Here is a 26,203-nt window from a genome sequence, read left to right as displayed (position 1 = left end):
TGTCTGTGATATATGCATGCTTGCACCCCAGGAAACAGTCCATCAGTCTCACTGTAACAGCCCTGTATGCATAGTCCTTCCTTCCACCATCTTCCCTGTGCCTGCTATGCCCACTCTTTTACAGCCCAGCTTCATCACCTGCAGGGTGAACAGTTATTTCACAGGCAGAAAAACACCACACAGAGCGTCTGTCAGATCTGAAAGCATTTGCTTAGCAGACAGATCTTAACCTTTCCTCTGGGGAAAACTCCACTCTCCTACAGGGATCTAAATGTGATATGTATTTCTTCATGAAAAAAACAAAAAAACAAATAAAGTGATTTTCTCAGCTGTGGCACTCTAGGTTGGGTCCAACAGCAAAGAGCTGTTTTCATTCTATCCAATTATCTCCCCCCACACTGCTTTTATTTATTTTATTTATTTTTTAATCTTTGTCTCTCTGATGTTTTCTGCAATTTGGGATTTATTTTCTAGTTCCACAATTCTGTGATTCTTTGTCACTTAGAGGAACGATTTTGCTGCCTGGGCAGTCAGCCAACATTGTAACTGCAGTTCTTGATTTACTCCTACATACCTTAATGAATATTATTTAAATATACATGCTGCTTTACCAAGATTCTAAATTATTCCAAGCTAAGATAATTTCTTGTTAATTTTATTTTGACTTTGTTTTATAATTGCATCTATCTATAGATAATGCCCACAGGTACTGCCTTGTCTAGTAGTTTCTTTACATGTTGTGAAAGATGTATTTTATCTTGAATAAACATATTATGCATATGTTCTCTTTTTCAAACTAGTAAAGCTCATCTTTTGAAAGAGCAGAATGATAAACAAAGTTCTAATTTTAATTTACTAAAGCTTGTAACTTGTTTTTTAGAGGTCTGCGTGCTGTCATGCCACAGGTCCTATCACATGGAACCTTTTCATTTCATTAATATTTGGAGACTGCTTAGCCTTCATCCTTTCCTTTTCCTCTCCTTTTTTCCATTATGATTTCACACATCTCTTTCAACCTGATTACTTGCCAGTCTCTTCCCCCCCCCCCTTACTGTTACTTCTGCCAACTTGTCTTTGCTTTCTCATATGCCCTGACAAGCGTTTGCCTTCTTGGAATTGAAAATATTATGCAGAAAGCTCCTAGTGTGGAAATATGATAGGTATTTTTGCTGTTGCCAACAAGGTTACAATTGCACCTGCACTTTGCCAAGAATTAATCACATTTTTTAATTGAACCACATTAGCTGATGGACGCTGTCAAAGGCTACTACCAGCTATGGCTTTAAAGAAGTCATCACATTGCATAGAAGTTCTTTAGCTAGTATAAATTAGCAGCCTCGTTAGCACTGGATGAAGAATTAGATCATTCCCTTTTCCTGTTTTTTTTTGTTTGTTTGTTTTTAATCTTTTTTCTGATGGAGCTAGAAAACTCAGGAGATTAAGATATAGTTGTTTTTTCTTTTATTAACACTTCAGTCACAATGGAATCTTGATTAGTGAGGAGGCATGGAAATTTTAAGTTTGGTAAGAATCATCAGATAACCTATCACAAGATAGACTCATATTGCAAGCTGTCACAGAATCAAAGAATCACAGAGGTTGGAAAAGACCTCCAAGATCATCTAGCCCAACCATCCACCTACCACCAATACCGTCCTGACCTGCTATTTTGATTTCATAACTCTTGCTGTTGTCAAGCTCACTGACTTGATTTTGATTAGCACGAACCTTCCAGACAGCACCTGAATTTCATTAAAAATGAAAAATCTTTCTCAGAGCAATTTGATCTAATTAGTTTCACTTACGGCAAAGATAAATAAAAGCTCTCGTTTTTAATCAGAAATTGTTTAGCTAAAGTCCTCAGCCTTCATTCTTGTTGAAGTTGCTCAGTGCCTACTGTTTTCTTTCCATGAAGATACTTACACAGCGTAAGTGATCTCAGTGTCGTTGAAATACTCAGCTCATTAGGATATTCCCTGAGCATTTAATCACTCTCACAGCTCTTACCTGCGCAATTTTGAATTTCAACCCAATTCAGGGGCATTTAAGCAGCTGATGCAATCACATCCAGAGCAGAAATGAAAGTAGTCGCTAAGCTTTTCGGAGAGGTCCTTCTGTGTTGCACTGCTTTTTTGCACACTGACGTACACCTAGTGCAATGAGTAAATGCATTGTACAGACAGCTTCCACAGCATTAAGCCTGAAATAGTGCCCGAGCTGAGGTGCTGGAGGTAACAGTGTAGTTAGGAAGAATGCTTGCAGAAATCCTGCTTCCTCGTCACTCCTGTATTCCATGGGGCACACGCATAGCCCGAGGACAAAGCCAAATAACCACAATGGCTGCCTGTCCTTCAGGCAACCGGCTGGGTGATGCCGGGCAAACCCGCCTTGTTTTCCCACTTTTAAATAATATTTTGAGGTTACTTATCCCAGTAATTGTGCTAGAGACAAACTTAACCGACACTACATGGCAGCACTAGATGGCAGCAATTCCTACCAGCAACCCCAATCCCGAGACCCACCCGCGGGTCAGCGTCTCGCTGCGGGGCAGTTCGGCCTACGGCGCCTGCGCTTCCGCTCGGCGCATGCGCAACAGCACGCCTGAGGCCGGCGGAATGGGATACCTACTTCTGAGCGGAGGAGATGCGGCGCGCATGCGCCGTGCCGGCTTGCCGCCCGGTTCCGGCGGGGCGGAGCGGCGTGAGGCCGGGCCAGGCCAGGCCAAGCTAAGCTAAGCTAAGATAGGCTAAGCTAAGCTAAGCTAAGCGGCCGCGGCGTGCCATGCGCGGCTGGTAGAGCGCGGGCGTAGCGGCGTCGTGCCGCCATGAATCTGCGGGGCCTGTTCCAGGACTTCAACCCCAGGTGAGAGCGGCCGGGATTTGTCGCGCTGAGGCGGCCCTGCCCTGGCGGCGCTCCGGGCGCGGGGCCGTGCGTGGCGCTGCGGGCACCGCGCGCCGTCCGGGAGCAGGCGGTCGCTCCTTTGTTGTGGGGCTCTGAACGCGGGGCTTCCGCTGCCTTGCCAAGCAGGCCGAGGGCAGGAGCGCAGTGTCACCGTTACGAAGGATTTTGAAACGAAGGAGACCTTAAAGTAGCGTGCGCAGGGCGGGCAGCCTGGCTCGGGGTGCCGGGCAGCATGGCTCGGGGTGCCGGGCTCGCCGTTCGGCCGTAGCGGTGACAAAGGGCGGTGCTCAATCAGTTCTCTGCACAAGGGGAAACGTTTCAGGAAATGCGTTGTTGCGGAGATATTCAGCGCTCAAATGTGTGTGCTTGGGATGATGGAAAAGCAGGGAAGTGCGGTCTGCATAGGGTGTCTGTAGGGTTTTGTTATCGCCAAGGGCTGTGTGCTGTCTGTAAGGGACAGCTGAGATCCTTGTGCTGGGTAGGAGCGAAGCAGCTTGACTTGGTGGGTGCTTTATCGTTGTTTGATGAGAGTGAAAGCAGTGTGAGTTACGTTGCTGGGGTGAAGGTAGTGCTGCTTTGAAATACACGTAACGACTGGAGCGTTGCTGAAGCATAACGATGGGTTTTTTAAAGCAGATCCTCTGGTGAATGGCAGCTCAAGCGTGGATGACTTTTTTCCCCTTCCTGCAGCGTGAGGAGGTTGTGTCCTGTGCAGTTATTTGGTGTGATTCCTGCTGGTGCAAACAGTTCCTGTGCCTCTGTTCCTAAATGTTCTGTGTACATTTATTCCTTCTTAGGTTGACTTGCGTATAAAATGTACCATTGCAACTCTTTGAAATACACGTGGGGATCCTCAGTATTGCAGTGATAAGGATGACTTAATGGTCACTAACTGTGTTAAAAGCTTAACCTTTATTTTTCTATAACATTGTTGTCATTTAATCCACTGTAAAAACAGTCTGTGGAGCTGCTGTATGACAACGTGTAACCACCTTTTGTCTTTCATCACTTTTTGACATTCAAAATTAAGTTACATAGGGTTTTTTGTAGCTTTATCCACACTATTTTAAACTTATCTCATTTGATTTCTATGAAAGAATGCATTTCCCCCCAGCACACATGGCTGGCATGTTTCTAAGCCTCTAATAGTACAGCTCTTGACTGGATCCTTGTGGGAGGGAGCTATTAATAGAAGTCCATTCGTTACGTTTGTCATGCAAGAATGCTTTAGATGTGCTCCTTTGAAGCAGTAATTTTATATATGAAAGAGATGACACGTTATATTTGAGGTAGAATCTTTGACTCTTTGGATCTGAGCTGATTCTTTGCTAAGAACTTTGAAAGATATTTTCTGATAGGAACTGTCTTACTCAATTTTAGCTGTGACAGATTTTCTTGTTCTTTAGACAAATTGAGCTGCCTGCCTAAACTTCTGTTTGTTTGTTTGTTTTCTAGTAAGTTTCTTATTTATGCCTGCCTGCTGCTTTTCTCTGTGTTGCTATCCCTACGTCTGGATGACAAAATTCAATGGAGTTACTGGGCTGTATTTGCTCCAATCTGGCTGTGGAAGCTGATGGTGATTGTTGGTGCCTCAGTGGGAACAGGAGTGTGGGCCCGAAACCCGCAGTACCGGTAAGTTGTGGGTATTTATTTTGCAGCACTGAGGAACGTAGTACATTTTACTACTGAAATAAATTCATAAATAGATTTCTAAAAAACATAAGATACAACATCCAGAAGGTTTGTTTTTAGCATGAAGCTTATTGTAATCGTTTTAAAAGTACAGAAGCAAAGACATATGGATGAATGTCTTCATTGTAGTTGCAACAGTTTCTCACAGGCATCAGTAATATTGTCTTTGGGAAGCTAAAACCTGTCATTGGATGACTACATCTTTCTGTTTGAACACTGAGAATTCTTTGCTTTAATGAAATGCATATAAAAATGTGTCTTTGTGGGTTCTAGGAGTGTGGTATACTGAATTGGATAATTTTTTTAAATCAGCTTCTGAAGTCAGTTTGAAGGATGATGGATTTTTTTCACCCTGATACGTATATATTCTCAGTGTACAAATGAATATTTGGTGATTCTTGAACATACAGTGAAGATGGATAATGTCTCTAAGTTTGAATTTCATTTTGATAAGAAATATCCACGTAGTTTAACACAGTGGTATACACAGACATAACATTGCAAAGTAAGATGTCTGTGAGGACAAATTATATTTCTATATATCCTATTCCTTCTTTGTCAAGGGTATATAACTGTGGTATTTTAATTGTCAGTGTAAGCTAAAATAGCTTTCAGACTTCTAAATGCACAAGTGCTGACTTTTCTGATAATCTCAGTGGGACATGAACTTGAACATGCAAAGGAAAGAAAATGAACTACCTTCGATTGAGTGTTATAAATTCATAACCACTTTTCTATCCATGGTGGATATAAAGTGAAAAGGTATATACACAGATCTAGTTCTGATGCATTCTGTTGTGTGGCTCAGAACTGTCTGATGTGCCTTTTTCAGAAATGGTTCTGTTTGTATAGGAAAAAGCAGTTATGTTAACTCTCTCTGCTGTTATGTTAACTACTTTTTAAAAAAAACTAATATATAATATTCTGTTGGAATATGCAGATTTAAGTGACTAAAGACATTTTGTAGGTAAAGGTGTAGATTCAGTGAAAGCTGGGGCAGGATTTAAACAGATAATTTTAGACTTGGTTATCATGCACATTGCTAGGAAGTAACTTGAGTGTTTAGGTTGTAACACAGAAATCCTGTTTTTTATCTGCACAGCTGTTGTATCCTTAGAAAATTTTCAAGTTGTAAGAGTTCTGTTTGCTTTTCTGGGTGGAAATAACTTAGTTGTACAGCTTTATGGGGAGGGAGTCCTGTTTCTTCATCAGGGCAGTATTTTAGCAGTAGTAATTGGGAGTAAGATGTGTATCTATGCAAACAATTGATTTAACATCTCAAAACTAATTCCCATAAACTAAATGTTTGGGGCTACTTGCATGGCAGTATGCTTTCTTGTTGGCAAGTAAACTGAATACTCTCTATACCTCTTTTTAGAGCAGAAGGAGAAACATGTGTGGAGTTCAAAGCAATGTTAATTGCAGTAGGCATCCACCTGCTACTGCTGATGTTTGAAGTTCTGGTGTGTGACAGGATCGAAAGAGGGACTCATTTTTGGCTTCTGGTCTTCATGCCATTATTCTTTGTATCTCCCGTGTCAGTTGCAGCTTGTGTATGGGGATTCCGACACGACAGGTCTCTGGAGGTAATGCTTTTCTTGTGACGATGTATAAAAACTAGGGCAATGCAAGATAATGAATTTCTTCAGAGTTCCTCTCAGAAAAACATAGTATAGGTAGCTGCCTCGCTCTGTTTGGCCTGACCTACTAAAATGAAAAGTTAGGATTAGAAGAAAGCATTATTCCTTTTACCATTTTTTCCGTTTATTATTTTTTTCTCAACTACCAAATAGCAGTTCATTCTAAACCTGTTTTTTTGTTACCGTATGCTAAAAATAACACACCATAAGCTCTGAATATGGACTAATAGAAACTTGGAACCTGAAACCTAGGAACAGAAATTACTGAAAAATACGTTCCTCTGTTAGTCAGCAGTATTCCTAGGGTTCCTGAGCCTTAGATAATCAGAGTTGAAAGTTTCTTGCCTTTTCAGTCAGTGTGCTTAATTTGTAATTTGGAAATGTAGATAGTAGGTATGAAACACTACTTTCGTGTTTTCTGCCTCTTGCTCCTTTCTTCTCTAACTGGTTCCTTTTGGTTTTGAGAAGAATTTCCTGAATTTTCAGGAACGTCCCACAGTTATGGCAGCTGGAATAGCATATGCAACTGTCATTGTGCACTCAGAAAAAGCTTGCTTTTGTATGTGATGTTTATTAGTTGTTTTCCTTAGTTTGCTTTTGCATTCTTCTGGTTACTTGATCTTACTCTGAAGTGTGGTTTTTTTGTGTGTGTTTTCTACCTGTTTAGCCTTATGAAAAGCATAGTTTTAGCACGACTTTAAATCCAGTTTTTTAGTTTTGTTAAAGCAACTTCTGCTTAAACAGTGCAGACTTCTGAAGTATGCAAGTGCCCGACACCTGCTGGAATGTAATGTTATTCCAGTGTTATGAATTTCAAAGGAGAACACCATATACGGCATGTATGTTACTGAGAAGTAGTACACATTATCTGCCTCTGAGAGATATTTCATTTCAAAGATGGCTTATATATTTGCATGTCTAAGTAAAACATAAAATGTTTTAAACTTAACTACAGTTATTCTTGAGTTTCTTTCAGTTAATGTTTCTGTTTGATCTTTGAAATTCCTACCCACCTAGAGTTGGTCCATACACTTCAGAAGTAGCATCTTGCTGAGAGTAGTGTTTTATTACGTTTGCCCATAACATCAGAGGCAGATACGGATGGTGTGACAGTGGAGGCTGAACCTTCCCACCAATATTCTGTTCCACCTTGTTGCTGTGTGACAGATGGCAGCAGAAGAGCAGTCTTAGAAAGTGCCATCTGACATGGAGGTGTGCATGAAGCAGAGGGCTGGAATTGAATTCCTCTACATGGGGAAAAAATGGTACCCAGTGACATTCACTGGCACTTGTTGAACATGTATGGAGACCAAACAGTGGATGTGGTGGTCCATCTCAGCAGTGGTAACACTGACCTGAAAATCACTGAAGTCATGTTCCAGACAGCCATGCACAGCTGTCAGACCACAGAGTGAAGAGAATCTCAATCAGTTCATCTGTGTGAATCAGGGGATTGTGTACAGAGCTGAATATTGACTTCAGTGTATTAGAAACAATGTTGGCAATGTTGAAATATCACAGTTTATGCCAGGATGGTCCCATGAATGCTGACACAGGAACAAAAATAACACCATATGCAAATTTGTTAGGACCTATTGAACCAATACAAGGTTGACAGTGACAGTTCCCTGGATTTCACAGTTACTGATAATGAGACATGATGTCACCACCATGGAGTGGCAGCATGTTAATTCCTCGTTAAAGAAAAAGTTCATGATGCAGCACCTCAGCAGTTAAAGTGGTGTGCACTGTCTTTTTGTGGTAGAAAAGGTGTGGTCCTCCTGGATTTCCTGGAACCTGGACAGACCATCAACTCTGGCCAACACCTCACAGTGCTGACTAAGCTGAAGACTTGACTTTCCAGAGTCAGGCCAGAGAAGACAGCCTTACCCTTGCAACATGATAATGCCAGGCCCTGTAGCTGTTCGTAGGCTGTGGAGGACATCACTTATCTTGACTGGACTGTCCTAACACACCCACAAGATAGTCCATCCACACTTGATGCCTTCTGACTGATTTCTGTTTGAGCTGATGAAAGATGGACTATGTGAGCAGTGATGTAATCATAGCAGCTTTGAAACAGCGGATCACCTTCACTGGTACAGATTTTGACAAGCATGCTATGCAGGCTGTTGTTCATCTCTGGCAAAAATGCACAGCTAATGGTGATGAAGTTGAAAAATAGCATTTTGTAACTGCGAATTTACTTTATCAAATAGTGTTATTGTGCTCCTTATATCTGTTGTACTTTCCATGGAAGTAAATAGGTGTTTCTTTCAGAGCGACCTACATAGCAGCAATGAGGACACGTGACAAGCTTTCATCTAATATTTGTCATGAAAGCTGTTGGATTTTCTGAATTGCTTCACAAACTAGGCATCTTGAGCTAACATTTGAATTATACTTAATAATTGTATTTGGATGTGGTCTTTCACTATTATATATTTCTTTTTCCTCAGAGCTCCAATTTATAAACTGGACTGCTCTTAGTTAAAGATGAAAACTACACAGATTTAATGTATTAGTACAACAACCAATATATATATATTTTTTAAAGACAGACTTCATAACTTTCAATTTAAGGACTTTAAAAAATATCTATCAGTACTTCCTGATTTCTTTTTTTGTTTTTCCAGCCTGAATAATTTGGCTTTTTCCTTTGACGGAGTTCTAAGTTGTCTTGCAAATAGCTTCCCAATGCTAAATGTTAACCAATATATCTTCTCTTTCTAGCTGGAGATCTTGTGCTCAGTCAATATTCTACAATTCATATTTATTGCCCTCAGACTTGATGAGATCATCAGATGGCCATGGCTTGTATGTAAAGTGTTTTCTTCTTAAACTTGTGTAGAATTTAGCATTTGAACAATTATTTACTACAGGGAACAGTTTATATGTATGATCAGAATCTGTGATCTCCATTTTGTTCATTTAACAGTCCTTCACCAAGTCTGACATCCCATTCAGTAGCCATGGGAAACAGGCTGCTCTTTGGATAAGAGCATAGCACTCCTTCCTCCAGGGGAAGAGAAGCATGCCATCAGCTGTAATTAATCTCTGGCCAGTTGTTGGAAAAATAAAATTCTCAACAGAAGTTCCCAATTGGAACAGTAAATCAGCCAGAATATGATAGATGAGTTAGGAAATGTGTAGGTAAATATTGTGTGATAAATAACTTCTGTTATGCTACCGTGTATCTAAATCCATTTACTGTGGTCACTGTTGAAATCTGCTTAGATCTGCTATTTCAAGTGGCTTTAGAATACACAAGTTCTGTTTCTGGATTTCTGTAAACTGCCATAAAGCTAATAACCTGGCATGATCACGACTGTTCTTACTGTTATCCAAAAAACATGGTAAAGGATCTCCTTTAAAAACCTCCTTAAGTAAGGCATCCTACGTAGAAAATGTTAAAATCAATTTCAAGTACTGTTTGAGCCCACTCAAAATCACTGAAGTTTTGTTCAAGCTGAACTGTATTGACTTAATTTTTGATTGTGAGCTCTATCAAGCTGAAGCTTGATATATGCTTTATATAAATAATAAATACTGATGAAAATGCATCACTGAGCAGAGCAAAAAGCATTTAACTTCTCTTTCTTTCAGGTTGTTTGCGTTCCATTGTGGATCTTGATGTCCTTTCTGTGTCTAGTAGTGCTCTATTACATTGTCTGGTCTGTTCTGTTCTTGCGCTCAATGGATGTGATTGCTGAGCAAAGGAGGACACACATCACAATGGCTGTCAGCTGGATGACAATTGTAGTTCCACTGCTCACCTTTGAGGTAGGATAAAGCATAAGGAGTTTTGTGTATCTTGTTCTTTGTTCAGTGAGTGATGAATGTTGTGCTCTCTCTCTCTGAACTTGAAATTAAGATGCCCTGTTTTGTTTGGGAATAAATATTAACTGTAAGTACGAAGGAAAATGAAGTGTGATGTTTTTGAATGTCTGTGTGGAAAATCTGCTTCCCTGTGAACCTGTTAATTTGTATTTCTGTAGAGGCCATTTTCCTTAAATGTCTGAAGTTAAAGGTCCAAGATCAGTATATGTTTTAAAAAGGCTGGGAAATGGGTAATACAAACTGACATTGTCTATTTTTTCCCTCTTTAGATTTTACTAGTACACAGACTGGATGGACACAATTCTTTCTCTTTTATACCCATATTTGTTCCTCTGTGGCTTTCACTGATAACTTTAATGGCAACAACATTTGGGCAAAAAGGAGGAAATCACTGTAAGTATGTAATATTGGATGCAGTTAGGTGTTTTTTCACAACATGGCAGTAAAACTCAACGAGATTTTTCAGAGTTGAAAGGAAGCTGCATAGAAAATTGTTTTGGGTGAATTTTCATCCTATTGAGAATTTGCAGCCAAATTTAGTTTGGAAAGGCAAACATCCGTTTTATCTTTGTAGGGTTGCATGGTGTATGAAATAGAGCAGTTGGTCATCAAGTATAATCTCCCCAAAAAGATGGGTATGAATTTTACAGGTAAATACTTTAGTTATCTTAATTGGTTCACTGATAGATTTGACTCAGTGGGCAGGCTGTTCTACACAATGACCTTTGGTATTGGTTAACAAAAGAGTGCCATCTACTGAATCACAAGTCACCCTTCATTAAATGTTCTCTTTCAAATGTTTATATAGGAAGTACATGATAAACAGGAGAGGCACTGTCATTTTAATCTAGAATAGATTATACAGAGGATGCCTAGTAAACAGCAAAAGTATTTGGGGAATACTGAGCGTATAGCCTGACATTTATTAGTAAATCAGTGTCATTGCAGCATCTCTGGTACTGTAACCTATGCATCTCAAATGAAAATTGGCATGAATGTCTTCTCAGGTGGCATTGATTGCTGGAGTGATGCAAGGCCTTTCATGTTCCATTTATTTATGGATGTGATCTTGTTGCTGCTTAATATGAAATATACCACAGCAGGAAGCCAGTACAGGGCTGTCATACGTGCACACGTGCACACTCATGTATCTGTCGTCTGACCTGAATGTTTTCGTTGCACCTGGGACACTGAGAAACAGCACTAACATAACATTTTAGGTTGCTAATGAAAACAATCAAGAGGACCTAAGAAGGCAGATGAAGCAGCCTCGGTTTCTTCAGTTAACTTCTAACTCTGTTCTGCAGTCATGTGAAAGGCATTTGTTTGTTTTTTAGGGTGGTTTGGAATTCGCAAAGACTTCTGTCAGTTCCTGCTTGAAATTTTCCCATTCCTACGTGAATATGGAAATATTTCCTATGACCTTCATCATGAAGATAACGAGGAAGCAGAAGAAACCCCAGTTCCCGAGCCACCGAAAATTGCACCAATGTTTCGAAAAAAGACTGGAGTGGTCATCACACAGAGCCCTGGGAAATACGTCATTCCACCTCCCAAATTAAACATTGATATGCCAGATTAAGATGACAGCAACCCATTAAAACTGGAACTGAGAATCAACAGACAAATGCAGTTCATCTCATGCCTTGTCCCAATTACTTCAAAATAGCTTTTTCTTGATTCAGTGGCTTGGATCACAGAAATCTGAGATCTTGAAGATTGAGAGTTTTTCCACAGAGATTTTGTGAACCTTCTTAATGGTTCAGTTGGCACACTTGCCTGTATAGTATTTATATGAACATTTTAGCAGTGTAATATATTGTTTCAAAGTCTCGTCCTGTACAGTATAAGTATTATCTAAAAGTATTTTTTTAAAAAACCTGTATGAAATGCCTGTTCTATTCCAAGTGTCTTTTGGGTCCTAAATATACACTCATTTTCCATTTCTGTGCTGAGCAGTCTGTGGATGTCTTGGTATGGTACCTCTTTACTCTTTTTTTTCCTGTTCAGCCACAATCATTAGTTTAATTGTGAAAGCACAGGTGTGCTGTGCTTCTAAGGAAGGACTGGAAAGGTTTTTGGGAGGAAATTGAATGTATAGCATCTTACATGATGCTTTTGAGTTAGCTATGTAAATTGTTACGTTTCAGTTTTTGCACTGGCTTGGGGGTGAAGTTGCTTTTCCAGGTTCAGTTTCTAACTCCTCTTGAGCAACATGTATGCTACTCTCATTAGCTTGGTTGTTTAATAAACTGTTGCTTCTTGCACTGTGTGCGTAATCTATGCCGGAAAGATTAGTTTTGGGTTTTACAGCTGTTGGCTGATCCAAATGTCTTAACTCAGTCTTCTTTTATTCTTTATTTTTTGTAAGATGGCTTTAGTATAGATGATTAAAGTGTTCAAAATAGGATCCAGTCCATGTTGGTATAGTTTTTTTCATTTGAGGTGAGATCTACTTTCATAGGCTTTCTTGGCCTCCAGCTGCCTTGGAGAAATTAGTCTTTGTTTCAAGATCTACCACCTACCATCAGCTGTCTCATCCTTGTACCTCCTCTTTCTATTTCCACAAACCCACAGCTTAAATATTGTGGGTCACGTTTCCTTTCTCTTAGTATGGCAATGATATAAGAGTGTATGGACACTTCTGTGTGTGTGAAACGCGTGCAACTGAAAAACTGCCAAGGTCCTGCACTTCTAGCACTGCAGCCTGCATTGTTCCTCCCTGTGGACCAACAAGTGGGTGGGCTTCCCAGCTGATGTCATTTGTTCCTATTGGGCTGGCTAGCAGGATGCAGCCCAACTGGTGCAGTAACTGCCTTCTGAAGGATTCAGCCAAGCTGAGAAAAAAAGCAGAGCCTTCTTCATCAGCAAGTTTGCTTGTCTTCTAAACAAGCTAGTTAACTTGGAGACTGAACTTCTGTCCTAGTACATGACAGAAGAGTAGGCTCCCCAGTTGAAGAAAGGTTTTTTTGGTTTTGGGTTTTTTGTTAGGGTTTTTTTTTTTTTTTTTTGATGGACAGTGCATGGTGATTTATGCAGAACAGCTTGAAGAGGAAGTGCAAGGAAGGAGAGGACCTCTGAAAAGTTCTGAAACTGAAAACATGAAAGGTCTCGCTTGTTGCCTTCATCTCCAGGGTAGAGGTTCAGCAGAAAGTACTTCCAAGCTTTACCTTGTTCAAAAGCTCTCTAGTTGAAGCAGCAGCTAGGGGTGCATATGTCAGATTCTCTTCACGTGAGCTAACTTCTTAGAGTGTTCTAGTGTGCACGTTTATGTTCAAATAAGCATTTTCAGTGTAGGAGCTGAGGATGATAATATATGCACTGACTGCCTTTTGTTTATCAGAATTTTTGAGGTTAGAATTCAAATAGTGTTCCCATGCTGATCAAACGTAGGCTGGTTATTTCCAGCTGCTCTGACCCTATGAAAGTGGGGGAATGCTCCTGAAAGTAATTTTTTATGTATTTTGAGACTAAAATTCTTAATTATCATCTCTGTGTTTTTAATTCCCGAACCAGTGACAACTATCTCCTTTTCTTTACATTTTTTTAGTTATGTTCCTACTTAATCACAGAATCCCCAAGGTTGGGAAAGACCTACAAGATCATCCAGTCCAACCATCCACCTATCCCCAATAGTTCTCTTTAAACTGTGTCCCTCAGCACAGCATCTAAACATTCCTTGAACACCTCCAGGGTCGGTGACTCCACCACCTTCCTGGGCAGCCCAGCACCTGACCACTCTTTTGGAGAAGTATTTCCTAACACCTAGTCTGAATCTCCCCCGGTGCAACCTAAAGCCATTCCCTCTTGCTGTATCACTAGTTACACAAGAGAACAGGCTGACCCCCCAGCTCACTACAACCTCCCTTCAGCTTACAGAGAGTGATGAGGTCTCCCCTAGGCCTCCTCCTCTCCAGGTTCAACAGTCCCAGCTCCCTCAGCCATTTCTCACCAGCTGTGTACTCCAGACCCCTCACCAGCTTCTTTGCTTTTCTGGACACGCTCCAGGGCTTCGATGTCTTTCTTGCATTGAGGGGTCCAAAACTGAACACAGTACTCAAGGTACAGCCTCACCAGCTGCCAAAGTGCAAGTGAAGCTTTGGTACAAAAAAAGAGGAGAGTATTTCCTGCATCTGCCCTGTGTCCACAGGAGAACAAATGTTTCTCCACCAAGGGATAATGAGTGTTGTACCCACACATGGGACTGCTGATGAGGGGAAGAACACTCCGTTCTCAACAGCTCCAAGGAAAGGCATGCAAATGTTCAAATAGTCTGTCCTAATAAAAGCCTTCTCCGGTTTCCCTTCATGTTTTTGTTTTTCTTTGGAAGTGGAATGCTGCTTAGCTCCTAAAGAGAACAGCCACACACCCAAACCAAGAGGAGTGGGCGTCACCAGCTTTCAATCAAGAAAATATGCAGGCTTGCTACCAGGAAATAAAGAATAGTATTGCAAATCCTCTGTTTCATGTGAGAGAAGAGTTCAAGATCATTGGCTGAGATTTATGCAGTTTCAAAGCACTTCTGTTTCCCAGTGTTGGGCTGTAGTCCTGAATTTGAAGAAGTTGCTTCAGCTGTAGGGTTAGGGTTAGGTGAGAGGTTGCTACTGTTAGTTTCAGTGAGTGAAGCCCACTCTTAAGTTCCACTTTTCTGAAGGTTTATGTTTTGCTTATATAATCAGATACACATGCATCACATAACATCAGGCTGGAGTCACATGTTAAATCAGCACACCTCGACCACGTACTAGAAAATTCTAATTTATTTACACTTGTGAATGCATAAACAAATCTAGTGAAACATCACTCATTTTTAGTAATGGTCATAAAAAAAATGGGATCTTGCCTATCTTGCATCAAAATAGACATTGTTCAAGCAATTACTTTTGGAAGGAATACTAATCAGCTCATGGTATTTAAGAGGGTGACTTGTCAAGAATTAGGCTGCATTTAGGCATGAAAAAAAAACTGTGGGGCAACTCCTATGATTCTGAAGGGATCAGTTCATCAGGGATGTTCACCTGCCACACTCCTCTGCTCCCTTTTGCAGGAATTGGCTCCAGGAGCCACCTGGGATTTGAAACAACAGTCAAGTATTTCTGTTCTAGATTACTGAGAACGGCTTTGTTTTCCAGCTCCAAAATCTTTTCAGGAGGTAAATTTTCTGGGCACAGGGATGTCTCTCCAACGTCAATTAACCCTACATCAGAAAACAAAAACAGTTAGTTGGTGTTTGGGTAACTAGAAAGAGGTTTTCTTAAAGCTTCCAGAGGACATACAAATCAGCTAATTTATACTGCCAGAAGAACATAGTATGAAATATGCACACCTTAAATAAGTGCCAGTTGCTGCAGAAGACAGCTAGTGTGACTGAGTTTGGTACGGTGAAGAACAGCATGAGCACACAGCAATAACACAGCTCAGCAATAGATTCTTCTGTGAGAAGAAAATAACACAAACTCTACCTGCATTTGTCCTTGAAACTCCTTCATTAAGTTGTCACCTCATATCAGGACTCTACTAACACCTTAAAATCATTCAGCCCTAGGGGGACTCCTATTATCTGGAGCCCTTTTTACTCTCCTAAAATTCACTTACTTTACCAAATGTCACCAAAGGGAATTTCAATGTTGCTCAAAGATTAAAAAGACTAAAATCAAGACCAAGGAAGCTTTCACAACTACTCAGCTCAGCATGCAATTTACATGAAGGTTACTAATCTACACGTTGCTTAGTGCCTAAATATTTCCAGCACCATAGAACCAGAACAATGAGAATGCGAGTTACAGGGCATGAAAAAAGAATTGACACCAATAGTGAGACTGAATGCTTGACACATAACATGCATTATTCTTCAGCACAAGATAATTAAAAAGCATCACTATCTTAACTGTGGGTTATGAAAGTAAAACGATGCTCTGCCCAAGTAGTAAGACTGATGGAGCGTTTGTAGAACCGACACAGAACTGATCTAACATGACATGATAAGCAATGCAGTACCATAGCTTCACTTGACCACGAGTATTGTAAAATGGTTTTAAGACTTCTTAGGCTCAAAGATAGAAGAAAGTGGAACTGCCATCGCCGGAGGAGCCCAGCTCAGGCACAGAAGCAGCACTGTGGCACAGCTGGGAGGCAGTGCCCGTGCAAAGCAGACACGTACCTGTGTTAAGCAGATATGCTGAGAGGCAAAAAGCTTCATTGGAAACGCGCGGCTCGAGGCTGCTTACCCGCGATAACCCCTCTGCCGAATTGCTCCCCTTTATCCAGCAGCTCTTCCAATTCCTCCGGCGTCATTCCCAACCTATCCAGAAGAATGGCTCTCCACGACTCATCCTCCCAGTCCTTAACGGCGATATGAACGGCCACGGTGCGGTTCTGGTACCTGGCGAGCACCGGCCGCCAGCGAGTCTCTATGCTCTTAACCCGGTTCAACACCAGCCCGGCATAGGGTTGGCGGAAGGAAAGGCACCCGACCTTCATCTCTGCTTTCATCGGAACCTGCCGGGTTTGCGGATACTCACAGCCAGCAGCACCCTGCCGTCACCCGGCGGAACCACGACAGCCTCACCCGCCTCGCCCTGGGCAGCGCAGTGCCGGGGGACCCTTCTCCCCCACCACCCCGCACCTTAAGGCCCGGGCCGCCCCCTCCCCTGCTCCCCCATGCCCGACGCTCCCCGGTAAGGGCGCTCCGCAGCGGGCGGAAGGAGCGTTATGGGGCGGAGCGGCGGCCGTGGGATGCCGAGCCGAGGCGCTGCCGCCTGCTGGATGGATGAGCGCGAAGGAAGGCTGGGACGGCTGCGGCGGAGGGATGGTAGCGTTTACACACGGGAAAGAGGCCTAGCTCGCCAACAGCAGATCGTGGTCGCGGTGGCTCGGTGGAAGCGCGTTTTAAACCACGAGAAGTCTCAAAATGGCAAGATCTCAAAGACAGGAAGAGAAGGATGATCTGGTAGAGTTGATCTGAGTGAGAGATGGGCCGTTCCTCTAGTTGAGAAAGGCAGAGGAACTTCATACAGCAAAGGGTAAGGTTGGAAGGCTGCTTTTGCTCCGTGCAAAGAACTGCTGTGTGCCAGTAAGACTTCGCCTGTAACCTCGCGGGTCTGTAACTGCCCTGGGCAGGGCACGTAGATTATTCTTTGCTGATCAGCAGTGCTCTAAAGTGCTTTTCTGATAGCTGTTTTGGAGAGTGCTTCCAGTATACCCTCAGAAATTGTTTTGTATTCTTATTATTTAATAGCCAATAGAGTTTAACTGATGAGACCTTGTTTTTCTTATTGCTGTTGTCTAAAGTTCCTGCTATTCTCTTTTCCTTTCTTTTTCTTTTTCTTTTTCTTTTTCTTTTTCTTTTTCTTTTTCTTTTTCTTTTTCTTTTTCTTTTTCTTTTTCTTTTTCTTTTTCCTTTGACACTTCATAGAATCGTAGGTTCCTTAGTGTTGGAAGGGACCCTTAAAGGTCCAGCTCCCCTGCACTGAAAAGGGACACCTTCAGCTCCTCCAGGTGCTCAGAGCCTGTCCAGCCCGACTTTGGGTGTCTGCAGAGATGGGGCATCCCCCACATCTCTGGGCAGCCTGTGCCAGTGCCTCACCATCCTCCCTGTAAAATACTTTTTCCTTATATCCAACCTAAATCTAGCCTCTTTAAGCTTGAAGCCACCTCCCCTGGTTCTGTCACAACAGACCCTGCTAAAGAGTCTGTCCCCTTCTATCCTGTAGCTAATACAGCGTTCCAGATGGAGTCATTCGAGTCCTTTATATGGTGCCATAGCAACAGGAGAAAGTAATGGATGATGTGAATTGAAGGTCATTGTAGTTTTTACAGGGTTATTATTTTAAATATCCTTTAGCTTTGAGCTATCTCCTTCTTACTATATGTTCATTAGCTCAGGAACCTCTTGAATCTGTTTAGCATTGCAGGTATGTAATGAGCTTCTGTGCTTTTTTGCACATTTTTCCACTGCATTATTAGTTTATACAAAGGTTACTTATTTGGGGGAAGTTTTCTTCTGTGTTGTACACTCTGTTTTTACTCTCAAAGAAACTTTAGCTTTTGTTTAATGTTTGTTTGCATAAATAAAATATTTTTTTCCTGATTTAAGCAGAAGTCTGACTGTTAATTAAGCTCTCAAGTTTATAACTTTGAAGTAAAATGTGAATGGCAAAAGACTCTTGCTGTTACCAAGGGTGATCAAATGTTATGTATGTTGAAAATCTCATGTCAGGGAACTATCTTTTGTGGCCTGTGCAAACCTTACTTCGTGGCATTCTCTAGAAGACTGAAAAGCAAATAATAGCAGCACGTAAATAAGGCCCTGAAATCGTCACATTTTGTGTGTGTGTATTCTGCACTTGGTGTGGTAAGCTGATGTTAGTGGGCTTACTGGGATGTAAGATAGGGAAGCGTGCAACTGTGACTATGAATAAGGTGATTCATCCTCATCTTGGCAGACGATAAGTTCGTTTCTTAGGTCTTAGATCCACATAATTTTGACAACTGTGGCTTCCTTCAGATGCTAACATCAGTTTATCTAATTGCAGAGCAGTGATTAACGTGATAACCTCAGCTACAGAAAACTGCAAGTGTACATTTCTGAAAAGTATATCTCGCTTCAGTGTTTCTGAATTTGTTTTCCTTAGGGTATCTCTTATTTTAATTTTATGGTCAAATAAAGACTGCATAATTCTCATTGCAGAATTCCCTCTTTCTGTGGAGCTAAAGCAGTAAGTACATCATTTACAAGGACTCAGGCTTGATCTCATCTAGATATGAGAGCATTGCTGTGTTTCCTGTCAGATTTGTTCAAGAAGTGATTTCACGTGATTCAGTGCAAAGTGGTATGTACTGGAATATCTTGGGTCAAAATCAGGCCAAAATAGTGATCAGTTACAGTTCATTTCAGAATCGGGTAAAGACACAATGCTGTGTGTTCCAGGATACTGGAAGACAGAAATGAAATGTCAGGTGTTAACAAACCATGAAACACATTACAGTACACTACAGTTATTTGTGTTGAGCGGTCACTAGTCAATAATCATCATTCACAAGAAGGTTGCTGATATATGAACACTCATCACTATTCCCCACCCTTTAAAACATCAGTGTGAAACATGATTCATGATTCATAATTCATGATTTTTGACAGCAGTGCCATCTTAAGGAGTCCTACCAACCTTCTACATTGTCTCCCTTTTTCTACCAACCTTCTACATCGATTCCTTTTTCCCTTAATTTAACTCAGCCTTTTGCTCTCAGTGCTGTTCACTGAACGCTGAAAGTGCATGCAGAAGTGGGGCAAAAGGGCTTGGTTCCATGTGCCAGGGATGTTTTTAGTAATGATATTTCAGTGATTGCAACGGCCCCACGAAGTTGGGTGTAAACATGTGGAAGTGTGTCTGGAGCATGTAACCCTTACTGTGACTTTGCTGTCAGGGGAAGAGTAAATGGAACAGAGAGCTTCAATTCCCAGCATTTTCCACATTTTGCCTACCATTCTGGCCTTTCAGCTGTGGAATTAATGATTAAGAATTTGCTTAAGGTCCATTATTTCAAGATCAAGTGGTGTTCAGAGCCCTGGTGATTTAATAGTATTTGGAGCACAGGTTCTGCAGGCTGGAAACATACTTTACAGGATCTTGTAGCAGAACTAAGAATCATAGAATAGTTTGAGTTGGAAGGGACCCTTAAGATCACCTAGTTCCAGCCCCCCTGCTGGAGCAGGTTTCTCATAGCCCAATCCAGCCTGGCCGAGTGCTTTCAGGGAGGGGACATCCACAACCCCTCTGGGCAACCTGTTCCAGTGTTTCACCACCCTCACAGTAAAGAATTTCTTCCTAGTTTCTTGTCTAAATCTACCTTCTTCCAGTTTAAAGCCATTTCCTCTTGTCCTTTTGCTACGTACACTTACAGGTCCCTCCACAGCTTTTCTGTAGGCCTCTTCAGTTACTGGCAGGCTGCTATAACATTTCCCTGGATCCTTCTCTTCTCCAGGCTGAAGACCCCCAGCTCTCTCAGCCTGTCCCCATAGGAGGGGTGCTCCAGCCTTCTGTCATCTTCGTGGCCCTCCTCTGGACCCTCTCCAGTGGCTCAGTGTTGTTCTTGTGCTGGGGACCCCAGAACTGGACACAGTACTTCAGGTAAAGTCTCACAACAGCAGAGTAGAGGAGCAGAATCACCTCCCTCAACCTGCTGGGCACGCTTTTCTTGAAGCAACTCAGGACATGGTTTGTGCCATCCAGGATATATTGGTTGATAATCACCACGCATGGCACAAGGCTACTCATTTGTCAGCTAAACACGTGCACATACTATGCAGATGATTTACTATTAATTAATATTAATATTGGCTGCCAAATGCTTTAAGCAGTTAAAAATACTTGTCCCCACAAGTGCTTTGTTTTGTGTGGCTGTGGAATTTTTGATCTAGTAGAAATGTGGAAGTACTTTTTCTCTTTCTATCAATGGGGTGTAGGTTTTGTGTATGCCCAGCTCAATGGATCGTATGGTCTGATCAATCTATTGTTGCTGTTGTTCATTTCGGTTTAGTTTCTGTCCATGTGTTTTACAGTAGCTTCAGAAAAGATTCTTTAATCTAACATTTATGCGTTGTAGTCTGCTTCAGAAAGAAAGGTCTGTTTCTGTAAATTCTGTATTCTCTTCGGTGTATTAAGGTGGAGAAGACCTGCTGTTTTACACAGCTAACATGAGTGTCTGTCACTACTTTTTTATTATTATTCAAGCTACCACAGTCAAGGACTCATAAATATTTTATACCTTGCACCTTCAATGTATGTAACAATCATGTCAATAAAAACTCCAGAATCAAAACAAGTTTGTTCTGAGGTACTCAGCTTGCTGATGATTTTTGATTTAATCAGTAAGAGATGGCCAAAGCTTTCATCAAATGAAGGTTGGTTGAATTAATGACATTAATTTAAAAAGCCTGTAACTTCTCACAGTGAAACCTCCTTCAGGTGATTGCTAAAGGGCACGGTAGTATCTATATTGGATTCCAAATAGAAGTGATCTGCTCATAAAAGTGAATAAAATCTACTGTAACTACTAAAAAATAAAGCAACCATCCAACAACGACCCAACTGCCCCAAACTGTAGAACCCTGTCATTTAAGTAGCCTGAGTTGTGCTGAAAAGCCAGCTTCATGTTCTCCTCTAAGCCAAAGGGCCTTTAATTCTGAGTGAACTTAAACACTTACATTTTACCATGCTAATCTGTGCTTTGTATGTATCGTGAGCAGCAACGACTGCCCTTAGTTTTTTAGTAAACAAATCTTTGGTTTGTTTAAATGAAGCTCTTGTTTCCTGATTTGTTGCAACGCTCTCTCATGGATGATTTTCTGCATATTTTGAAATACATTTAAGAACTGACCTTAAAAAGTGAACCTGTAATCTTTTCAGCCCAAGTTGAATACATCTCTGATTTGTAGCATGCTGTCTCTCCTCAACAAAAGGTTTGATGTTATCAATGGTTGGTTACTCATAACAAAATTTTCTCATGTCTGAGGGATATTTTGGTGAGGTTTCTCAATGTAGATAACTTGGTGTTTAAAATTTAGTTGGATTTAAGTGCTGTAGAAGAATAAAATGTATGCATATTGGATTTTGTTATTCAGGTTTCAGTATGTTTTCGTAACAGATCATATGTATATCACAAATTTTATATAACATATCTACTGTTGAATTCAAGGGCAGCAGCTATTCATTTTTAAATAAGAAACTTGAGAGTATAAGTTAGAGTGCAAGTGTTCTTCTGCATGTTTGCAGTCAAACATACTGCCCTTTGTAATGGTTTGTGACAGCAATCATGTAGTGGTATGTGAGAGCTAAGTACTAATAGTTTTTCCTGATTTTATGAATGTAACTTCCTTTCTGTACAGAAAACAAAAAAATCACTGAAGATCTGTCCTTCGTTTGTCAGTGTCTGTGCATGTAGTATCACCAAGCCTGCCATGGTGATCTAAGAAGGCTTTGCTTTCCCCATTTAAAATTAGTTCCATAAACCAAATGGAAAGTATAATCAGAAATAAATGTTTTCTGTTTTGTTCAGAACATTTACTGAAAAACATTTACTGAACTTGGAAAGGGATATGAAAAATAACAAGGCATTCTACAGGTACACTGCTTAGAAGAGGCAGGCCAAGGACAGTGTACTCCTCCAGTAAATGATGACACAATGATGGGTAGCACAGTTGATATGAAGTAAGGAACACACAGGCTTGAAAAGTGGGCCCATGTGAACCTAAGGTTAAACAAGGCCAAGTAATAGGAGTTGCTTGTGAGTTGGGCAGTATGTGTGCAGACCAGGAGAAGAGCTCCTGGAGTGCAGCCCTGCAGAGAAGGACCTGGGGGTCCCATTGATTGAAAAGCTGCACGTGAGCCAGTGGTGTGCACCCACAGCCCAGAAGGCCAACAGTGTCCTGGGCTGCATCAGCAGAGGGCTGGCAGTGGGCAGGGAGGGGATTGTCTCCATCTGCTCTGCCCTCATCAGGTCCCATCTGGAGTACAGTGTCCTGGCCTGGGGCCCCCAGCACAAGAAGGATGTAGGGCTGTTGGAGTGGGTCCAGGATGGGCTGTGAAGATGCTCAGAGTGCTGGAGCACCTCTCCTGTGAAGGAAGCCTGAGGGAGCTGGGCTTCTTCTGCCTGGAAAGGAGAAGGATCCAGTGAAATCACTGCAGCCTTCTGATACTTGAATACTTGCAGGAGGGGAACTGACTTTTTCATGGTCTGATCATAATGGGACAAAGGGGAATGATTTTAAAGTAAAAGAGGAGAGATGGTTAAGAGAGGTTAGATGTTAGAATGAAATTCTTTACTCAGAGGGTGGTGAGGCCCTGGCAGTGCTGCCCAGAGCTGTGGGTGCCCATCCCTGGAGGTGCCCAAGGCTGGGCTGGGTGGGCCCTGGGCAGCCTGAGCTGGGGTGGCAGCCAGCCCACTGCCACTCTACAATTCTATGAAAAAGAGTGCAAGAAAACTTTCTGGTACACTGCCAAAGATTAAAAACAAATGTAATCTGTTTTGGCTGTGCTTTCTGTTTGCTTTCATCTGTTTTTCAAGCAGTTGAGTGCCTTTTAACTTCAAACACTTGAATAAGAACAGAACAAACATCTTCAGAAAATGCCTGCATGCACATCTTTATTAAGAACAGAAATGCTTTGGTTGGTACAGAAGCATGTAGGCTGGACAAATGTGAGCTGCAAATGGGATAGAAGAAGGATCCACTTACTGTGGTCAGGCAAATTAACATTTAAACCTGCTTCTAGTTGTGCAATTGCAGCCTAAATGGAAACTTAAAACACTGTTCAAATCTTCCTTTGGCAATGGGAAAGATGCATACAGAGTGTTTGCATATATTTTGCCAAAGGGACATAAGCTTAGGCATGTTCCCACTGAGAATGCAGGTTGAAGCTGCACACATTTGTATAGCTTTGCAGTAGAAGGAGCCAGCGATTCCATGTAGTGAGACAGATTAGATGTAGTGCAAAGTAGTGACTGATACCTTATTAACACTCGACTTAAACTTCTAAAATTCCATTGCAAACAATGAGGTTTTTTTTAGGTTTGGTTTGGGTTTTTGTTGTTGTTGTTGTTTTCTTCTAGTCATTTCATGGCACATGGCTGAGCTTTGTGACAGGATTATACATAATTTATCTCAGGAAAAAATAGGAAATATGTAATACCTAAATGATTCTTTTTTTTTTCTTACAACATTTTGGTGATCTTCATGTGTCATGCAAATCTCTGATGTCGTGGCATTGTTAGTATTCAAAGATAACCACAGGTGTCTAATTTTCAAACTTGTTTGCAAAGAGATTAATTCTTTCCAGAAATGTCCTTTTGTTTAAAAAGCTGTCCAGACACTGACTGTAATGATTTGGACTTCTTCTGTATGTGAGAGTCCATAGATTTCTGACAGGCAAATGTATTTTCTTCCTGCAGAAATATATATATACATATACATATATATATGTGAGCTTAATCTGTGTATGAAGTCCCACTTTGTGCACTTTCTTTGAATTAAAGGTTTTTCTCATTCTTCTACAATGTACTCGCTGCCCTCTGTGTCATCTCCCCAGATACAGAATGTCCCACCTTGCTCCTTTTACTGATCTTGCTGATGAATGTTTCACCTGTTTGAAAGTGGACCCAGATACGTGAGCATGGGGCAGGCTTGGTCTGCTGCTGAGTATTACCCACTTAGTGATCCTAAACTTGTAGGCTTTTCTGAAGGTTAAAAGAAGGTGGTGACTTCAGAGTCAGCACCAAGCTAGCTGATTTAGAAACATCTTGGAAAGCTCTTGGTAGCAATTGATTTTTGTTGTTGTTGCTGGGATGCATGGCTTCATGCTGAGGTAAGCTGCAGGGGAAGGAGAGCTCATTGCCTTACCATGCTATTCCATAGACATCTCTGAGTGCAATACACAGCTGCATAAAACATTTTTAAAGATAAAAGTGGACCTTTGTGTGGTCATGGATCCCTGCCCATGTTTCATGCACTCTGAAATGCTGGAAGGTTTTTTTGTTTTGTTTTGTTTTTATAATACATCTCTCCACTCCTGCTTTAAAGAGGACATTCTTAGTCCATCTGATTGGTGCTTTCCCCCCAGCTTCATAATTATTTCAATTTTTCTTTTGTTTTCAGTTGTACTAATGGTTGCAGCTAAAATATGGACAGCTTTCTTTTGTTTCTTTAGAAATATCTATCTTACATGACACTTAAAGTGGTTAGGAATTCATCCTCAATTCCTGCTATGTTTAGTATGTGCCTTTTGGTTCTGTCTCATCAGAAGGCTCATGAAGAAAGAGGAGAAAATGACTTCTCTCCTCACTTTGGATTAATAACAAAAGGCATTTCTAAGAAGAGCTATGAGAAGAAGAATGCATATGCAAGAGTAAATCGATTTTCACATTGTTCCTGTAAAGCAATTTTGCAAATAAAACATAACTTTTATTAAAGCACATGCTCCCACCTCAGGGGTCAGCCCAATTCTACTTCTGGTTTTGTTGGTTTCTTTTCCTGCTGGTGGTGATGGTGTTCTTTTGTTAATGGCATTCATTAATGTCAGCACTGTGTTAGAGAAGACAGTAAGAAGTGGTTTGTTACCTTACTGGAAGGGACATTAGTAAACAATTTAGGAGAGATATTGCTCCTTGCCAATGCAGGATATTTACACTTTGATTAAAGTATTTGAGACAAAATGGAAGCTTGTAAAACAGGTGTGTATGTAGAAGCCTTCAAAGTCTTGATGTGCTCGTGTATGTTCATGGTGATTAGAAAAATAAATAGGCACCAAATCTGTTTTGCTGTCTAATGGTTAAATTCTTCTTCTAGCACCCTTAAGATTTTCAAATAGTTTACTTTTACCTTGTTCATTCTAATAAGCCCGTGTGTGCTAAGTCATATTTTTAATTAAACAAACTACATCATTTAATCGGTTCTCGTACTGTCTCAAAGTTAGGTCAACCGGACCGAATTTTGGGAGTTATGTTAATGAAGTGATGCTGTCCTGCCTGTGGTATGCTCCTTGGTCTTCTGCAGCTCTCCCCTAGGTGGCACCAGGACCCACAGAACAGCCCACATCAGCTTCCGAAAAGGCCCCAGAGCTGCCGATGTGACCGCGGAGATGATCAAATCTTCTCCCACTACGTGGTTGCCCATCCTTGAAGCACTTGTACCATTTCTCTGGAGACAGCGCTGTTGTCTTACTAAGTCAGGAATACTAATGATTAGAACTCAATCAACTAAGGATTTTAGTAGTAGGAATTACTTGCAAAATTAATTTGGAAGTGTCTGGTGTAGATAACTTAGTTCCTTTGCAGTAAGTGAGGAAGGACACCGTGCAGTGCAATGGGCCGAGGCATACTTGTGCTCCATTGGGTAACAAGGAACTGCTGTTTGTGTCAGTGCTTCATACCATTGCTCCAATCCCAGTCCCACTGTGCTGGCAGTGCTACCACTTCTGCATCTATTGCTGCTCTAATTGTTAAGTGCAAGGGCACTTAGGAAGCAAGTTCTAATTCTCAAAAATTAAGTATGAAGCATTGAATGAACTCTTCTGAAAAACAAAAACACAAACAAACAAACAAAAAAAAACCCCACCATATAATTCACTTTTCTAGGA

The 26,203-nt window shown here is 41.2% G+C and overlaps 2 protein-coding genes across 2 annotated transcripts; one reads left to right on the top strand and one right to left on the bottom strand.

Moving 5' to 3' along the window:
• The first annotated feature begins 2,716 nt into the window (after window positions 1-2,716).
• On the top strand, window positions 2,717-12,340 carry TMEM185A (transmembrane protein 185A). The gene is made up of 7 exons (XM_065729737.1): window positions 2,717-2,862; window positions 4,357-4,533; window positions 5,972-6,179; window positions 8,967-9,050; window positions 9,840-10,016; window positions 10,343-10,466; window positions 11,411-12,340. Exons 1-7 carry the CDS (start codon window positions 2,825-2,827, stop codon window positions 11,653-11,655), a joined length of 1,053 nt encoding a protein of 350 aa, XP_065585809.1. The 5' UTR covers window positions 2,717-2,824; the 3' UTR covers window positions 11,656-12,340.
• Window positions 12,341-14,904: 2,564 nt separating this feature from the next.
• LOC136044470 (protein EOLA1-like) lies at window positions 14,905-16,715 on the bottom strand. The gene is made up of 2 exons (XM_065729795.1): window positions 16,301-16,715; window positions 14,905-15,270 (listed from the first exon to the last, which is right to left on the bottom strand). Exons 1-2 carry the CDS (start codon window positions 16,563-16,565, stop codon window positions 15,053-15,055), a joined length of 483 nt encoding a protein of 160 aa, XP_065585867.1. The 5' UTR covers window positions 16,566-16,715; the 3' UTR covers window positions 14,905-15,052.
• Window positions 16,716-26,203: the final 9,488 nt, after the last annotated feature.

The sequence above is a fragment of the Cyrtonyx montezumae genome, unplaced genomic scaffold (genome assembly GCF_038088225.1).
Source record: "Cyrtonyx montezumae isolate F1298 unplaced genomic scaffold, pur_monq_1.0 scaffold_11, whole genome shotgun sequence".
Lineage (NCBI taxonomy): Eukaryota > Metazoa > Chordata > Aves > Galliformes > Odontophoridae > Cyrtonyx > Cyrtonyx montezumae.
Note: the sequence above shows the minus strand (reverse complement) of the source record. Positions and strands in the feature narration are given on the sequence as shown.

What these genes read in the sequence shown, in the direction of transcription:
- TMEM185A (XM_065729737.1), top strand. Translation starts at nt 2,825, where the DNA reads ATGAATCTGCGGGGCCTGTTCCAGGACTTCAACCCCAG. An exon ending in GCCCGAAACCCGCAGTACCG is followed by an intron (nt 4,534 to 5,971) that starts GTAAGTTGTGGG and finishes ACCTCTTTTTAG; the next exon opens with AGCAGAAGGAGAAACATGTG. An exon ending in TTCCACTGCTCACCTTTGAG is followed by an intron (nt 10,017 to 10,342) that starts GTAGGATAAAGC and finishes TTCCCTCTTTAG; the next exon opens with ATTTTACTAGTACACAGACT.
- LOC136044470 (XM_065729795.1), bottom strand. Translation starts at nt 16,565, where the DNA reads ATGAAAGCAGAGATGAAGGTCGGGTGCCTTTCCTTCCGCCAACCCTAT. An exon ending in CGGCAGAGGGGTTATCGCGG is followed by an intron (nt 15,271 to 16,300) that starts GTAAGCAGCCTC and finishes TTTCTGATGTAG; the next exon opens with GGTTAATTGACGTTGGAGAG.